Raw genomic sequence first — 19,525 nt, 5'->3', positions numbered from 1 at the left:
CATGCCAGCACAGCACTGACATTGATTTTATAAACACTTCACACACCATCTAACACTCCTGGTCACCTGCAGAGACTTATCATCCGACATTCCACTCACACGAGTTATATGACCTTTTGATCTCCCTGCCCTTGATCTCTCTGACTGTGTGCCATGTTCTCTCACTGCACCTGACAAGGGGGCTGCGTTCTGAAAGCTTATATGATTCCAAATAAACCTGTTGAACTATAACCTGGTGTCGTGTGACTTCTAATTTCTCATACTTTGTGACTAATGCTTATTTACTTTTGCTGATAAAAGATCTTACAATGAGGACACTGTACCTGAAACTGGAGTGAAAACTTATCCCACTGTATATGTAAAAGATGGCTATTTTCTATATGCGATTTTTGTAAGTCAAACTGTTGAAATGCTTTATTGGAATATTTTAACAACTTTTTATCAAAACAATCTTATTGGTAATAAAATTGTTTTATTGTTTATAAGCAGATCCAAGTATTGTTCTGCATACAAATAGAACAGTGTGAGCTTGCATTTTAGGGCATATATTGTTTTTTCGGCTGAAATGTACAGCCTTATTGAAACACTGGAAATAATATTAATGTTGTAATTGACAGAACACTGTACAATCCCCATGCCCTCAACCTTAGTATTTATGTAGTTTTAATCCTAGTTTGCAAGGATATTTAAGTAAAAATTAAATCCACTACCTGATTCCAGAACTGGAAAGATAAATTAGGAAGGAAAACTGGATGAACTGGGATTGTTCTCCTTAGATGGTGGTCGAAGGTTTGATGTACAAAATTGAGAGGGGCCCAGACAGAGTGGAGAAAATAATCTATTTATCTTGGACAAGGACAAATGACCAACGGGCGCAGATTTAAAGATATAGGCAGAAAGATTAGAGAGCATTCGGGGGAAAATGCTTTCACTGAGAGGATGGTAAGGACTTGGCACTCATGCCTGAAAGGGTAGCGAGTCAGAAACGATTTAAAAGGTGTCTATAATCCATCTCAGGTGCCATAACCTGCATGGCTACAAACCAAATGCTGGGATTAGGCTCTGTGGCTCATTTTCTGGCAGCGCAGATACTTAAGAACATAAGAAAAAGGAGCAGAAGTAAGCCTTTTGGGTACTCAAACCTGTGTCATCATTCAACAAGATCATGATCATATGCTGCAGGCTTCAACTTCTCTCTTGTGCCAGCTTATCATAACTCTCAATTTCCTGACATGTCAAAACTCTGCCTACATCCTTTTTAAATATTTTCAGCAATCTAACCTCCACAACTTCTGGGATAGAAAATTTCAGATATTCACTACCCTCTGGGAGAAGAAATTTCTTTTTTAAAACTGGGAAGCAGAGTGTCCCCTAGTTCTGTAACTACATCCCTTAGTTTGAGATTCCCTCACTAATGGAAACACATTGTCAACATCTTTAAGTTCAATAAGGTCACCTTTCATTTTTCTACATGCTATTGAATACACCCCACCTTTTTAACCATTTTCATCCCAGGAACCTAGTGAGTCTCTTTTGAAGTGTTTCCAATGCTAGTATATAAATTTTTAAACACAGGGGATTAAAACTATACACAGTTGTATATCAGGTGTACATCACCATCATCCTAAATATTTGTAACAAAACTTGTTTTTAAACACCAGCCAAATTGCAATAAAGGCCCAAATTCCATTGCATTTTTAATTACTTGCCGTATCTGCATGGTAATGTTTTAAAACATTATGTTCTGTGTGCAAAAATATCCAGGTCCTTTTTTTATTCCATTCTGGGTTGTCAGCATTGCTGGCTGGTCAGCATTTATTGTCCATCCCTAGTTGCCCATTCAAGGTGGTGATGAGCTACCTTCTTGAAACACTTCAGTGCATGTGCTGCGTAGGCCCACACTGCCCTAAGGAGGGAATTCATCCCAGGATTTTGACCCAGCAACAATGAAGGAATAGTGATATATTTCCAAGCCACAATTTGCAGATTTTAACAGTCTCTCATTATTTAAGTATTAGTTTTTCTTCTTCACACCAAAGTTCATAACCTCACACTTTTCTCCATCTGCTAAGTTTTGTGTCCGTTCACAATCTACATCCTCTCGGAGATTCCTTAAATCCTTATCACAACATGCCTTCTGATCTATTCTACTTTCCCATAACATGTCCATCCTTCAATGGGTTATGTGGTCTCATACTGTGCCATAATTTTGTTTTGATTCAATCTCTACATAAAATTAATTCATATTTCTATCTGACCTTACGAAGAGGAGGTTGGATTTGTGTTCAAATTTAGGTCAATTTTCTCGACATAAAATATCACATAGAAAGGTTGACCTAAAATCTTTGATATCTAAATATCTTGTATTACCTAATAAGTTTACATTGTTCCATAACGTATTACAGCGTTGAGTATCCCTCCTTTTAGGACCTCCAATTAGGTCAGTATAGGTTTCATTTCAATGTAACAACATCAAAGCTTTATTATAAACTACATCAAGCCTATTTCCTCTTGAAATTATAGTAAGCATCAAGAAAACAAACTCACCAGCCGGAAATCCCATTACACTAAAAATACGATCCAACTGATCATGGTGAAAAGGATTGCTTGTTTTGATATCTTCCTGGCGACAATGAAAAATGGGTTCTGATGTTAAAAGTTCTGCAAAAATGCATCCAATTGCCCAGATATCTAAATTAAAAAGATGAGAAATAAAATGAGACAGAAAAGTACAATGAAAAATTCATTTATCCAAAATATGTTTGTGTTATTGTTCTGATAGCTCTAATGTTTTCAAATAAATCTGTTCAAAAGGAATTCTACAGGAGACATGTAATATACCCTTTGGCTTTACAATATCTAGAAAGAAAATAATATACTATATCCTCTCAGATCCTTGGTAAATATGCCAATTGAAGACGTTGACTGAAAAGGTCAAAATTGTCTCATCATTCTTGCTATTTCAGGACAAAACAGCACCATGATGGGCTGGTATTTGCAAAATAGTAAACATGTAGGAATTCTGAAATTATCTATTGTGACCATTTCAAAAAGACAAAATAATTATGTAGGTTTAAGATTTGGAGATGTAAAGTATGTTTCTGTCCTTACAATGAAAGCCTGTTTACATATATGACCTTTTGGGGATAAGAGTTCATCTGCATCTGGCCAGGTGTTTTACTGGTTACTGCTGATACAAAATAATAACACTGATTCTGGATGTGAGTTTGCTCGCTGAGCTGGTAGGTTAGTTTTCAGACGTTTCGTCACCATTCTAGGTAACATCATCAGTGAGCCTCCGACGAAGCGCTGGTGTTATGTCCCGCTTTCTATTTATCTGGTTAGGTTTCCTTGGGTTGGTGATGTCATTTCCTGTTCTTTTTCTCAGGGGACGGTAGATTGGCTCCAAGTCAATGTGTTTATTGATGGAGTTCCGGATGGAATGCCATGCTTCTAGGAATTCTCGTGCATGTCTCTGTTTGGCTTATCCTAGGATGGATGTGTTGTCCCAATCAAAGTGGTGTCCTTCCTTATCTGTATGTAAGGATACGAGTGATAGTGGGTCATGTCGTTTTGTGGCTAGTCAATGTTCATGTATCCTGGTGGCTAGCTTCCTGCCAGTTTGTCCAATGTAGTGTTTGTCACAGTTCTTGCAAGGTTCTTGCAATAACACTGATCGCTCCCTCACTCAAGAAAAATCTATTCAAAAACAAATGTAAAATTCAAGCAAGAGTTTTCAGCTTCCACACAATCTGAATGCAACTTACCTCAGCTGTATAAGCATATTGAAGGAACGAAGCAGAGTGTAGCACATAACTGCACTCTGAATTACACAGTGACATTTGATGTCTGAAAAAAAAGAACTATTCTTTGTTAGGCAATAGTTCATAATTCTAGGAGACTAAAAAGGATTTTTTCTTTGAAAAACTGATTTCGGAGGTGTATTTGGATGTCAAACGATATGATCATCTGGGGTCAATGAGAGTGAGAAAGGCTACTTCCAGGTTTAACAAAGGTTGGAGGATGGTGAAGGATGGAAGTGTTGCAGGCAAATCAATCCATTCTCAGGAAACTCTGTGCTCTCATTTTAATTCATTCCTTACTTGTTACTTCCCCAGGCTCGATGTAAAGAGGTCAAGCTATTTGGTCGATGAACAGAGGCAATGGGGGCCAGATGCATGACTGAAATACCTTTATACATCACTCATGGGCCAGGAAGAACAGGAGTGCATACTACACCCAAGCCCATCATGGCGAGCAAACAGACATCCTCTCAGCAGTAAAGCCTCACAAGGTACACAGAACCATATGAATTAGAGTAGCCCTAGGCCATTCAGTCCCTCAAGGCAGCTCTGTCATTCAGCAAGATCATGGCTAATCTGACTGTAACCTCAATCCACATTTCTGCTTACCCCTGATAATCTTTCACACCTTACTTAACAAGAATCAATCTACCTCTGTCTTAAAAATATTCAAAGACTCTGATTCCACCACCTTTTCAGAAAGTCAGTTCCAATCTTCTGAGAGAAAAAGATAATTGCCTCATCTCTATTTTAAACGAGTGACCCCTGTTTTTTGAACTGTATCATTCTCTTATAAAAGATATCTCCACATCAATCCTGTCAACATCTATCAGGATCGTACATGTTTCAATCAAGTTATCTCTTACTCATCATCTCACTACCGCCCTAGCTAAGTGAAACAAAGCCTCCCCATTTTAGTATTCATTTAAATTCTATTAAAAAATTCTATTAGCATTCCTAACTACTCATTGTACCTAAATATTAACCTTTTGCATTCTTATACAAGGATACCCAGATTTATTTTAAATTTCAGAGTTTTGCAATTTCTTACTATTTAAAAGTATGCTTTTTTAAATGCTTCCTCCAAAATGAACAACTTCACATTTTTCCACATTTAACTCCATTTGCCACATCTTAGCCTATTCACATAACCTATCTAAGTCTTTTCTAGCCTCCTTGTGTCCTCTTCAAACCTTACTTCCCCACCTCTCTTAATGTCATCAGAAAAAATTTTGCAACCATATCTTCTATTTCTTTATCCAAGTTATTTCTGTAAATTGAAGCCTGAAAGCTAATTCCTGTCACACCCACTCATCACATCTTGCCAACCTGAAAAAGTCTCACTCCTCCCTGATTTAGCAACGAAGCTCCACAGCCCTACAATATTCTATCCATCCTACAATAATCAAAATTAACTGTTCACCAATGTGCAACTAGCAATGTCTGCTGTTCCTACGAATGTTCATTAACCCTATGAAACTACTGATTTGCTATCTGCTCCCCAGCTGTCAGGAGACTTTGAATTTGGTTGGCTGACGAGATAGAGAATTGTTGAGATTCCATCATTCATCGATCCTGTGTTCACTGATCGTAGGCTGATGGTTCATCTCTACCTAAATTTTACAATTCCTGTCATTGGCGAGAATTTTACATGGAATGAAGTTATAGCAAGATGGCTGCCACATGTCTAAGTCATTCTGATCCGATTTTATAGTCACAACCTGCAAATGAGCTCAAGGAGGGCATTCCAGACCAATCTTGGAGCTATCAGTCAATCAGATAACTTACAGTTATCCAGTCCTAGAATCGTTATCAGGAGCACTGCTTTAACTGCACAGATAGTTCCCAACAATATTCAATGGAACTGGATTAGAAAGTACATTTGAATCTCCTACTGTGGCCAGTCTGGAAAACCCCAGTAAGGAGGAGTGGAAGCAGAAATGTGAGGGAAGCTGGTGGTGATGGCAGCTCCCAATACAGGTGAACTCCCTGTGACATTGGTGAGCAGTGAAGTGGGAAAGAGGATTTGAAGTGGTCATTGAATGATCCCACAACAGGCAGTCACCTAGCATAAGAACATAAGAAACAGGAGCACTTGCAGACTATTTGGCTCCTTAAGTCTGCTTCTTCATTCAATATGGTCTGATTTGATTGGGTTCTTGCACAACTTTCATTACTCTTGATTCCTCTTCCTAACTCAGAAATACCACACCCCATGGTATCTTCCCAAGCAATCACAGATTGTGTAAAACTTGCCCTTTCACCTTTGCCCTCCTCACTGTCCAATGCCCTAAGCCTGTCTTCCTTGTAAAGCAACATTTTACTCGTACCTTTTCCAACCTAGTTTACTGCATTCACTGCTCACAATGTGGTCTCCTTTATATTGGTAGGAACAAACTCAAAGTGGGTTGCTTTAGAGAGCAGTAGCCCCCTCCCCTATCTGTAAGAATAACCCCAAACTTCCACTTGTTTGTAATTTCAATAAACTGCCTTGCTGCAATGCTAACATTTCACTCCTGGGCCTACAACTCCATTCCAATGAAGTTCAGTGTAAGCTGGAAGAACACCACATTTTCCACTTAGGGAGCTTATAGCCCCTAGGGCTCAGCACTTGAGTGCAACAAGTTCAGAGCATGACCTCTTTCCTACATTTTGATACAACTCCATCCTTGCTCCATCCCCAACACCTATCCTAGCTGTGTGTTGTCTATTTGCTTTGCTCTGAGCAGCAAAGACCCACTGTCTCCTTTGCTCACCCAACATTTACACCTACCTCTCTCTCCTTTACCATCATCAGCACTCTCTTTGTCCTTGGTACCGTCCCATCTGTTCCCACATTGCTCCTCCCACCCTCTCTGTCAACAGCATAAAAAACACTACCTGCTCAAATTTTTCTTATAAGATAACACCTTTATCCCAAAAATCAGCATTATGGTCCTTCCCTGAACTTCCTCCTATGAAGGATATCCTTCCTTAACAGCATTATGGACCAGTATTGCAAGAGTAGTCTCATGATGCATTAAACAGTTATTTCAAAATTTCTCTATTTTTATGTGCCAGTCCTCATGCAATAAAGGTCTTAATAATAGCAGAGGTTGGTAGACAATTGGCACAGTGCCATTGCAATGGCATCCAATTTTATAAGCTCCTCCAGCCCAATAACCCCCAAACTAAAATATTTTACCAATTATGGCCTCTGACTCTTTCGCTTCAATATTGGCAGCTGCACTTTCAGCCTTTGAAAGCTCTAGATCTGCAGATGTCTTCATTCCTCCCTTTAGAGTCGAGATAAAACCTGTCTCTCTGACCAAGTATTTGTTCACCAGCCCTAAACGCTAGATTTTACATGGTGTCTCACTCTTTGCCCCGATGCTAAAATTTCAACTGCAGCCTACCCAAGATCCGACAGCTATCCTGCTGTGGTTTAAAAGTGAGAGTAATGTTAACTGCTTTAGGGCCAAACTTTCACTCCTTTCTTGGGATGTTGTCTCACCTTGAAGAGCTTTAGTCAATCTAATAGGGAGCACTGGCCACTTCTAACACTACTGACAGTCTGAACAGACCAAGGAACTCAGGTAAATCTAGAAAAGTTCTCAATGAGAGGACTGAGAGGTATAGTTCAAGTGGCTCACTGAGGGGAGTTAAAGTGGGCCAATGATCTTCGACATGGTGCCTTCAATGGGCCAAGAGTACCTACATATGAGGTTCGCACAAGCCTTGCCCAACAATTCCGACTCAGCTAAAGCAACCAGGCCTCCTACTTGGATTGTACCTCCTTCCCTTTGGTACAATACCAGCGACAGCAGAATTAGGCCCTGAAGTAGCTGATAATCAGGCATTCAAGTGTCTTAACCACCATAAAGGCGAGTGTGCAACCTGACATCTCCCATTCTTCCTGTGATATTTCACACACATTAGGGATGTGTGGATGTATGCTAGTTTGCAATAATGAATGTAAACCAAATTGGAAGAACAAGACAAGATTTAAACTGTTGTAAGGTAAATTTAGGACTGGCACCAAGAAAATCTTCTCACATTGGGAATTCTGGTAAATCGAACTGTTGACGATCATATAAAATGGCTGATATGTCTTCTGCAAATCTCAACTTTTCATTGATTCATGAAATCAAGGGAATTCCAGGTGAGTAGTGAAGTTGGGAAAATTGGAATCATTTAAGAATATTCTATTGGAGGCTAGATTTTACACTAAGCAGCAGGAACCAGATTCTGGGAATCCCACCCCAGTCTCATTACACATAGTATAAGGGTGCAAACCCACACGCAGCAATTAAGACATCAGCAGCTCCACTGCAGATTTTACAGGCTGCACTGATGATGATTTCAGAACTGCCACAATTTTCCTGGAGCAAGGCAGATTTCTAAAGGCTCCTAAAGGAGAAGAGGTTCACACCAGCCCAGCGGTCTTGTCAATTTTCATGTAAGCTTCTTCTGGAGTCAAAGATCTTTTCACAGATAGGTTTAAACAGTGTTGCCAACTGCATATGTCAAAATATAATTCAGCATAATAACTTTAATGTCATAAATGATGACAAGGCTTTGTTCAGAAAAGGCTAATGCCCACCAGATTATTCAGTAAAACGGTAAACCAGGTGTTATTCTGTTCAGAGGTAGGGAACCTTTACATAGTTAAATTTAAATGCTGCTGTTAACTTCATATATCACAAGTATGTTATTTTAATGCAACGACTGATGATAGAACTTTGTTAAGAAAAAGTAATCACCATTAAATTGACTAGTGATGTGAAGATGAAAAAGTCTTCAGAGGAATAAGGTTAAGTTATCCAGTAAATATTGTGCTCTTCAGCATTAACCGTATTGAGGTTCGGCAATCACAATGCAAATCGCACCCTTGATCTTTTCAGGTGCACCACTTCACAAGTTTTAATGCATTGTGTTCCGAAGGTATTGTTGACACAGTCATGCAATTTGATCATAAATTGCTTGGCTGAGCTCCAAACCCCTTAATGGATGCAGTGCTGAAGAGTTTATTGATGCAGACATCAAGGAAACGATGAGCTCTTAAGGTCACCTCTTGTTGAATAGTTCTTTGTTCATCTTGACAATTTTATGAAAACCTAATTAGGACTAAGGCTTTGTTTTTCCCCCCAAGTGGAGTGTGAATGGCTGTTCCCTTATTTTGACAGTTTGTTGAGCATCTGTAAGGCTTCCCAACAATTTGGGGCAGCACAGTAGTTCAGTGGTTAGTAGTTAGTACTGCTGCCTCACAGTGCCAGGAACCTGGATTTGATTCCACCCTTGGGCGACTGTCTGTGCGAAGTTGCACATTCTTCCTGTGTCTGCGTGGGTTTCCTCCGGGTGCTCCAGTTTCCTCCTACAGTCCAAAGATGTTCAGGGTAGGTGGGCTGGCCATGTTAAATTGCCCATAGTATTCAGGGATGTGGACTTAGGTGGGTTATAGGAGGATGGGTTGGTGTGAAGGGTCTGTTCCCACACTGTGGGGATTCTACGATCTATCTTATCACAGGACTCAAACTCTGCTCAAAATTATTACTGGTGGGGGAGGTGGTGTTATGGAGGTGACAATAACTGAATGGGAAGGGGGCGTGGGGGGGGGGGAACCTGAAGGGCAGTGAAAGAGTGTGAAATAGTGCGCTTAGCATTCATGTCCAGAATTTCGTACATGCCAAGAAATGGCAGACTTTTTAAATCTACCTGCCATGGCATCTGGCTACATCTGTTCCTGATGTGTTGAGGGTCCGAACTCCATCCCATCACCACCATCTCCCACAGGAAATTTCCAAATTCACAATTCCTGCCTCAAGTGGAGAAAGCACTGAATTTTCAAGGCAAAAGAATGGAATCAAATTGAATGGTTTTCTGGATTGTAATTTTTTTTGAGAGAGACATCCTAGCTGAGACCAGTCTTAGTCTGTATACCTTTACCCGCTGTGTAATTTTCTGAGTTATAATCAGCAATGAGAATTCTCAGCATTCTTTTGAGCTCTACTCATATCAAGCAAGAGTCTGGCTTAGATAACAGTATTCCAAACAGCTGGGGCTCAATTGAGAGAATTTACATTATTTTACATAAACAAGATTTATATGGGATAACACAGTGTAAAGCTGGATGAAGACAGCAGGCCAAGCAGCATCAGAGGAGCAGGAAAGTGGATCGAGGATTATTAGATCAGCCATGATCTCATTGAGTGGCAGAGCAGAAATGTTGGGCAGAATTGCTTATTTCAGCTTCTGCATCTTGTGATGTTGTAGGAACTGAACTGGCCATATGAATGTTAGAGATAGTAGGAACTGCCAATGCTGGAGAATCGGAGATAACACGGTGTGAAGCTGGATGAACACAGCAGGCTAAGCAGCATCAGAGAAGCAGGAAAGTTTGAAGTTTCAGGTCAAGACCCTTCTTCAGAATTTTCTGAAGAAGGGTCTCAACCTGAAACGTCAAACTTTCCTGCTCCTCTGATGCTGCTTAGCCTGCTGTGTTCATCCAGCTTCACACAGTGTTATCTCAGATTCTCCAGCATCGGCAGTTCCTACTATCTCTGTAAAGATTTATATGGCCTCAGTTACACACTGGTATTTGCTAAGTCAACTGGGAACATGTCTTAAAACTTTGACAACAAATTGAGATCACAATGAAACAGCCTGGAACCTGACACATGAGCTGGTGTTTAATATTTTCTACAGGAGCCAAATCAGCACAAACAGCATCCTACAAACAACTATGAATCAAATGATTGGTTATTCTACTTTTGGCATTGGTTGGAGTTGGAATGCAGACCAGAAAATGGGAAAACTCTTCTCTGTATTACTCCATTGAATCTTACGTTTTGTTATCAGGTGTCAATTTTGTCGAGATTCATAAGGGTTGCTCTCCATGAGGCCTGGTGAGTTGTCTTGCACTATCATTCTAAACTTACCTCATTATCTACCTACGTCTTTCCACGGCATCCGTCATCCATAGCTAGCTTAAGTCTAGCCCTCACCGCACCCAGGAGAACTTGCAAATGCCATAATAATCCAAAATGGATCATCATCCCTGGTGCCCACACCCACAGTCCAAGGCTGTGAGCACTTGGAAAATCATAGTCAGTCCATGATTGTCCTGCACGTTTTGTGACGTTTGGCCTGGAAGTAGAGGTGTTATGAAGTTGGGTACAGTAACTGTGAAGTGGAAGGCAGGAAGCTAAGATAGGTGGTTCCATTAAGAGATTTGTGCTCTGTCTGTATGTAGAAACTTTTTAAAAAAGTGATGTCTTGAGCAGCATCTGAAATTGCCAGTACAGAGAGCCTCAAAAAGTGAAACAAGTGCATCAAAAAAAATAGCCTTCCTGGTGGCAGGCAAAGCAACAGTCGTGTTTTGGTGTTGTGACAATGAGTTTGAATGCGGCCAATTAATTTAAATGAAGCAACTAGATACAAAAAGCCAATTGAATCTAAAACTGATGGTGTTGACAGCCTGATATCAATGATATTATAAGAATTTGATACGTCACTACGGGTAGTAAGACAAGGGCATTTGGAAATTCAGAGAGAGCCAACTGCCACCTGAAAGAGAGAGACAGAGACAACTGCCAGCTGCCATACTAAGCCCCATTCAGCTCTCATTGAATGCCCATCTAATTAATCAAAAGTACCACAATATTTTACTTCAAAGTCCTCACTGAAGAAATTAGAAATAAAACATCCCTAACAATAGAATTAATGGAAGAAAGATGTTTGTGATGAGACTGGAGATTACAGAAGATTCCAAATGACAGTCTGTACAGATTTGGAGAGATTAAGTTATAGTTTATTTCTTCTAATTAATTGGGTTTATGCTAGTGGGACTTGTCTTTACTTAAGCAGCATTCTAGTCGCACTTAGATCAGTTAGGAAGTAGTTGGTAACCGAGGAGTGAATTATTGGTTTGTCAGTAATTTTGTTAACTTATTCATTGTTGGGTTAAATATATTAATTGTTCATTGTAAAGTGGAGATCAGTGATTTTCTTTCTTTTAACCACTCTTTTAATGGATTGAGGGGAAAGATGAGCTTCTCTGGGTGTTTAGGGGGCAATTATTAGAGAGGAACCCCTACTCCTGTCATAACAGATTGAGACTAGTGTTTTAGTTTAATTATCAGAGGCATTCTGCCATTCCCTGTCATAACACAGATAAGGGGAAAATTGGTACCTCACCTTATAGACATGCACCTCGAAGTCTTGGTGGTCACTGTGATGCAGAGGAGGGACTTCATCTTACTCCAAGACTGGCAGAGCATGCCCTTCCAACAGACCCCTACATGTGCCATCTTCACTCACTCTTTCGCACCCATCTCAAACCCTGCCCTCCTAACCTTGCAAGGGCTCTGTGTTGCCTAATTATTCACTCAGGACACCTCATCAGCAACAGCACTAACAGCTATACCAACCATGTCCATCTCATTCAATCTCTTCTTCCAGGAAAAAATTAAGCCATGATGGGTTTTGGGCTGCATGCCATTCACTGCTCAGTCCTTGTGAGAGGAAGAGTCCGTCCCTGACCACTCTTAGTGGCTGACTGACTATGCTGAACCTCTGGACTGTTAGTGGAGGCTACGCTTGACTCTATACGTGAGAAGCAATTTTAGGAAAGGATGGGGCCTTAAACTCAATGGGCCTTTTAGAGATCATAGTCCTTCTAAACCTATTGCTTTCTAAAGCAATTTTTAAAAATTGACTCTCAAGGTAGGGAAACATTGCTACAACCCAGCATAGATTGCCTACTTCCCCATATAAAAACTATTGGTGAGTCATGATCTTGAACCACAGTAGGTCAAGTGCCAAGGTACTCCCACAGTGCTCTTGGATATGGTGTTCAGAACTATGACCCAGAGATATGGAGGAATGGAATTTTCTGCCCAATTCAAGTTGGGTGTGAGGAGAGCATATATGTATGAATGTGCAAATTAGGAGCAGAAGTAGGCAATTTGTCTGTTCACCCATTCAATAAGATCATGCCTGAGAGACTTTGAATTTCATATTCCCATCTAGTCCCAAAGATCCTAGAGTAAATTGCCTCATAAAAATCTAACTACCTGCACCTTAAAAATACTCATTGACTCCACCTCCTCTGATTTTGGAGGTATAGAGCAATTTCTCGTCATATCTGTCCGAAAGAAGTGACAAAACCTGAAGTTGCTGGAAAAGCTCAGCAGGTCCGGCAGCATCAGTGAAGAAAATGATTTAGAGTTAACATTTTGGGTCCGGTGATCCTTCCTCAAAACAGTGACCCCTAACTTTAAAATAATAACCTCCCAGCTACCCAAACATTGACTCTTGTAAATCAGTCAATTTCTTTACAGACCTTGTCAAACCATGCAGAATCTTGTTTACTTCAATCAAGTCTTCTAAACTCCATAGAAAACTAGCTGTTCAACCATTCTTAAGATATCCTGTTGATTCTATGTTTCAATCTATCAGCCCTCGTCTGAACTCTACAACACATTTACCTCCCTTCTTAAAATAAAGAGACCAAAAATGTAGTCTTTAAATGTAGCCACACCATTTCTCTGTTTTAAGCATGACCCCATTACTTTTATGTATGATTCCTCTCATTATTAAAAATAGGATCCATTAGTATTCGTCATTACTTGGATCTGCATACTAACCATTCGTACTAGAATCCCTAGATCCTCTTGTATATTCAAAATTCCATACAGGCTCTTCATATAGGTAATTTTTAAAAATTTTTTTCCTGTCCAAAGCAGTTAATTTCATATTTCTCCACTTTATACTCCATTTTTAAGATTTGTGCCCACTCATTCAATCTGTTTATATGTGTATCTGTAAGATTTTTATGTCCTCTTCACAACATATTTTCTACCAATCTTTGTGTTATTTGCAAATGTAGCTACTATGTCTCTTTTCTCATTCAGTTCAAAGCTTCTTACCGTTTAGAAAATACTGTCACCATTCTATTGTTTCAGTACACCAGCAGTCCTTAACTGACTGGGAAGTGTAGCATTTATAAGTTAAATATTAATTACAATTATTAGTTCATCAACACCACTAAAGATGGCAAGGTAGGTGACATGCTGCAACTGTAGGATGCGGAAGCTTCTGAATGCCAGTGTGATAACAGAACATACAAACACACCTGCAGTAAGTATCTGCAGCTATAGGACCTTCTGCTCTGTGACTGAACTAGATGCTGAGCTGTAGATGAAGTGGCACATCAAGGAGGGGGAATGTTATCTGCACACATTTTATTCCAGGAGTGGGCCACAACCCTGAGGACTTTCAAGTCACTGGAATCAGTATCAAGGACTCTCCACATTTAAATAAACAGTGACTTGGTGACCAGATACCAGCCTCAGTAAACAAATTAATACAATTCATTCCCAAGGCATAATTTATGAACACAATGGAGTTGTTTTAAAATTCTAACCATACAACGCAATCTTGAATTTCAAGAAATTAAAAGTCATGTGGGTAAAAAAAGAGACTGAGTATCTTCCAAGTATACCCGGGGGGGGGGGGGGGGGGGGTGGGGGGGGGGGGGGGTGGGGGGGAGACGGGACGACAATGGTCTAGTGGTATTATCACTGGACTTTTAACCCAGAGACCTAAATAATGTTCTGGGGACCCGGGTTCAAATCCTGCCATGGCAGATGGTGGAACCTGGTTTCAATAGAAATATCTGGAATTAACAATCTAACGATGACCATGAAAAAACATTGTTGGTTGTTAGAAAAACCCATCTGCTTCACTAATGTCCTTTAGGGAAGGAAACTGCCATTCTTACCTGGTCTGGCCTACTGCAATGTGGTTGACTCATAACTGCCCTCTGGGTAATAAATGCTGTCTACCAGCGACACCCTCATCCCGTGAATGAATAAAGAAAAAAAAAAAAAGAGTCAGCAGATCCATGGACCAACCAAAAAAAAAATTGGGAAGCTAAGTCATTACAGAAACAGAGGATAGAATGAAATGTGCACCTATCTACAAACAAGTCTATTTCAAAAGTCTTAATAATGCATCAAAATAAAAACAAAATTATACTAATTTAGAAAATAAGTTTCGTGGTTTCAACACCTCGATCATCCTTCATTAGGTGTGAATTCCCTTCTGAGTCCATTACATCTGTCTCCTAAGATATGTCTTAAAAATAACATCATTGATTAATATTTTATATACATTTTTGCATCTGACAATCTTGGTCTGATTATGCTCTTTTGAACCGCCTTAGGATGTTCTGCTGTGTTCTTTATTAATGCATAATTCTTTATTAATTAGACTTGTTATGCCATTGCTACAGAGGTAACCAGTGTTTGGAAAAAAAAGGACTTCAAATTTACCCCTCTGTCTAGATAAGCTGTGTATTTCCGGCAATTTTTTTCATTGTACGTTGTCAGCAGTTGCAAATTATTTTCTTTTGAATTCAACAAGCTAAATCTCCCTTTTAACTATATGAGATTGTAGTAACTTGAGTACTTCATTTGTTTTCTGTGAAAACAAAGCCGATGACCTTCATTATAAGCACCAAAGGAGCTGACAGTTGAATATAGTCAGATTTCTGGATTACAATGAATATTAGCACACATTACACTGTTTTCCTGTATGCCACCTACAGATCTTCATATGAATCCCATGCTGAAAACATATCAGCAACCTCAGCCTGAACCCAGTGCTGTCAGAATGATACAGCATAGAAACAGACCCTTTGGTTCAAACAATCTGTGCTGAACATAATTCCAAGGTAAACTAGTCACATGTGCTAGCTCCTGGCCCATATCCCTCCAAACATTTCCTATTTATGTGCTTATACAAGTGGCTTTTTTAAAAAATGTAGTAATTGAGTCCACATCCACTTCGCAGAAATATTTTTACAATCTATAACTATGGGTGAGCTGGTGGATGACCGGAGAGTGGCTAATGTTGCGCCTTTGTTTTCAAAGGGATGTAAGGAGAAGCCTGGGAACTAAAGGCGTGTGTGTCTGACTTCGGTGGTGGGCAAGTTGTTGTAAGTGATTCTGAAAGATAGGATTTGTGTGCATTTGGAGAAACCAGAAATGATTAAGAACGGGGTGTAGGCACGAAATATCATCAGTTTTTGTGGTCCTAAGATGCTGCTTGGTCTGCTGTGTTCATCCATCTCCACACCTTGTTATCTCGGATTCTCCAGCATCTGCAGTTCCCATTATCTCTCTCAAGGATAGTCGGCATGGTTTTGTGCGAGGGACTTCAATTCTGACAAATTTGTTTGAACATTTTGAGTAAGTAGCCAAGAAGATTAAGGGCAAGCGATAGAGAGTGTTCACCTGGACCTTAATAAAGCCCCAAAGGTTCCTCTTAATTAGTAAAGTTACATGACATGGGATTCAGATTGATTGGCTTCCAGACAGTGGTGGTGGTGGAGGCCTGTGACCGGTGGTGTTCCACAGGGATCAGTGCTGTGTCCACATTTGTTTGGCATTTATATAAATTATTTAGATGACAATATAGAAGGCACAGTTAGTAAGTTTGCAGATGACACCAAGATTAGTGGTATAGTGGACAGTAAAGAAGGTTGTCCAAGATTACAAAAAGATCATGATCCATTAAGTCAATGGGCTGAAAATAGGCAGATAGAGTTCAATTTAGATAAATGCAATGTTTTGCATTTCGGTAAAACAAACTAGGGTAGGACTTAAACAGTTAAATTTAGGGCCTTGGGTAGTCTTGTAGAACAGAGAGATCTAGGAGTTCAAGTACAAAATACTTTGAAGTTTGCATCGTATATAGACAGGGTGGTTAAGAGGGCATTTAGCACAATTGCCTTCATTACTTAGGCCTTTGTGTATAGGAGTTGGGACATAATGTTGAGGTTGTGCAGGACATTGTGAGGCCTCTTCTGGAATACTGTGTCCAGTTCTGGTCACCCTGTTATAGGAAGAGTATTATTAAGCTGGAAAGAGTTCAGAAGATATTTGCCAGGAGTGGAAGGTTTGTGTTATGAGGAGAGGCTGGATAGGCTGGGACATTTTTTCACTGGTGCATAAGTGGTTGAGGAGTGACCTTAACTAGGTTTAAAAAATCATGAAGGGTACAGATAATGTGAATGGCAGGTATCTTTTCCCTAGAGTGGGATTTCAAGACAAGGGGTCTTACTTTCAAGGTGGCAGGAGAAAGATTTCTTTAAAAATGACAGGCAACTTTTTTTTAAAACATAGACGGTGGTTTGTGTGTGGAATGAACTTCCAGACATAGGGTGTATATGGATGTAGCTACAACATATAAAATACATTTGGATAAGTATATGGGGCAGGCAGGTGGTACTAGTTTACTTTGGGATTATGTTCGACAAGGACTAGTTGGACCAAAGGCTCTGTTTCTGTGCTGTATGATTCTGATTCTATGGCTCTATGAGAATATGAGATCTGCAGCAGTGGTAAATGTGTGAGGGGGTGCATGAGTATATGAATGTTAGATACAAGTCCTGATTGCTCAAGATTACTATTACATGAGTGTTAGGGTGTGATGTAAAGACCAGCATATGGTAGAGGTGGTCTGCTGAGAAGGCAACATAGCTGAAAAATGTACGCATTGGCCTTGATCACTTGTATGAGATCAATGAATATTTTTAGCAACCAGGCTCGCAGGGTCCTATTCTGGAATTCGTCTCTATCGTCAACTTTTCCCTTCCCCTTTGCAGGACAATTGTCAAATCCCCAGTCCCTACTTAGAAATGACCTCACTTTACATTATGGCCTCCTAGACAAATACCTCCAGTGGTCCAGGAAACCCAGTATCCCTCTTAGCTTGTTGTTTTATTGCCATTATTGTTTTCCTCAAAGCCTATTTTCACAATTTTGCCAGCTGCTGCAGCCTAAATATACTGCCACATTAGATCATACTAGCCATACACACACCTGGATTTGTTGATCTTACAGCTGGTCAGAATTAGTTTCACACTTGGCTATGGTTACAGTCTTTGAAATTAACTGGCAGCATAAGTTTTTTTTTGCTGTTTGCATTATCCCAACTGGGGCTAACAAGCTAATCACATTCTTAGTCCATTGTTTTACCTTGGAATGTCTTTCTTTCTGCCTTTCCTGCTGCCCAAAATACTTACTGTGATATGCTTCCAGGTTCACATCCGTCTCCCTACATATTACCCAGGCAACATTTAAAGCGTGAACCTTGACAGATTGGGCAGTTTTTGTTCTTTGTAAGTTTTTAGCTTCACAGCTCACCCATTTCAATGATACACATTTAAAATTGGGAAGGCATTTAATCAGGCAGGAGGTTGTTGGGGGGTTGGGGGGATGGTGGGGAACCAGGTCACTTTCCCACCTGTATCTGATTAAGTTCAAAGCAGGAGGTTCATGGGTTGCCTTCCCACTTGGAAGATTATCAAGTGCCTTTAAAATGAGAACTTTTCACCACTTAAAGACCCCTGTCCTGCACCACTGGTGGGGAAGTCACTGCACTGGAGCCCAAGTTTGCTTCTGGGATGTGGACCTCTCATTTAAAAGCACCTGGTGCCCAACTGACTCTATCTGACTGGAAGCTTCTCAGGGAGTTAGAAAGGAGATAGGGTTTCCACCCTCAAAATCTTACATTCTATGCCTCAGATGGACATTTAATTGCCACAGGTCTTCAGCAAAGGTGGCAAAATGCAGATTCTACTGGTTGTACAGCTTGCAGTTGAGACACACATCATCAACGTGAAATTCTACTCAATGTGTATATATATTATATATAGTGGATTGTTTATGTGATTATGTTATAGATGATTGAAGATTTATGTTGTGGTAGGGAGGCAAGCTGTGAGGAATCATTTGAGGAATCAAGAAGAGACTGGAAAGAATATAAACTGGCTCAAACGGTTGAGAAAAAGATGGCAAAATGAAGTATTGTGTGGTGAAGCATGAAATTATCCACTTGAATTCTCAAACAGGTACCTAAAGTAGTAACCTACCAATTGCTTTTGTATAATGTCTGGCTCCAAGCAGTAACTCCGGCGCACGATACCAAAATGTTACTACTACTGGATCCAAATCAGCCAAAGGCTTTAGAGGAGAATTAAACAGTCTGGCAAAACCCATGTCAGCTGGAAATTAAAAATATGTAAATTACAATTTAAAACATGAGTATCTTTTTAATTACTGACAGATGAATAATCTTATCTGCACATGCATTTAAGAAAATATGTACCATTTATATAATACGTAATTATATTTCCAAAGATATTTTGGTGGGGTGCCACTCTTTTGTTACACAAAATTATCATCCATTACTTGCAATATCTTATAATGGGAGTAAAAGAAATCTCTGAATTCCTTAAACATAATCCCTGAAAAACATTTTAAATATTCTGAGATTACGGCAGAGATCACCCATTAAATTCACCGTTTTCCATACCTTGCACTTCAATTATTTGACTCAAATATGCTTCAATATTAAACAACATGGAAATTAAATGCAAGTTAAATCATTAATGTTAAGTTTATTTCTTTGAATGCAAGACAATGTTTTCACCTTACGATGAAACATCAATCCTCTCTCTACAGATGCTGCCTCACCTGCTGAATATATGTAGCATTGTTTAAAAATTTGCTATTTTGGTTTTACATTCACATTTTTTTCCTTGCCTGTTTAACACACCAAGGAAATAACCTGCTGGTATAATTTAAACATTTAAAAATGAAAATTTTCTAGTACAGTGCATTATTGTTGGCCTATAATGGCAAGCAACCAAATTACTTGTATAAAAGTGAGCT

The 19,525-nt window shown here is 39.6% G+C and overlaps 1 protein-coding gene across 2 annotated transcripts in view; it reads right to left on the bottom strand.

The window, feature by feature from the left end:
* Window positions 1–19,525, bottom strand: part of cdk19 (cyclin dependent kinase 19) — a 174,650-nt gene that overhangs the window by 80,563 nt on the left and 74,562 nt on the right. The window contains exons 6-7 of one of the 2 annotated variants that reach the window (XM_059645216.1): window positions 18,724–18,855; window positions 2,548–2,691 (exon numbers count right to left, since the gene is read on the bottom strand). In XM_059645216.1, coding sequence (XP_059501199.1) covers window positions 2,548–2,691; window positions 18,724–18,855 — 276 coding nt within the window. The remainder of the gene's footprint in view (window positions 1–2,547; window positions 2,692–18,723; window positions 18,856–19,525) is intronic. The other variant, XM_059645217.1, reaches the window with a different exon arrangement.

This window comes from Stegostoma tigrinum, chromosome 4 (assembly GCF_030684315.1).
Source record: "Stegostoma tigrinum isolate sSteTig4 chromosome 4, sSteTig4.hap1, whole genome shotgun sequence".
Lineage (NCBI taxonomy): Eukaryota > Metazoa > Chordata > Chondrichthyes > Orectolobiformes > Stegostomatidae > Stegostoma > Stegostoma tigrinum.
Note: the sequence above shows the minus strand (reverse complement) of the source record. Positions and strands in the feature narration are given on the sequence as shown.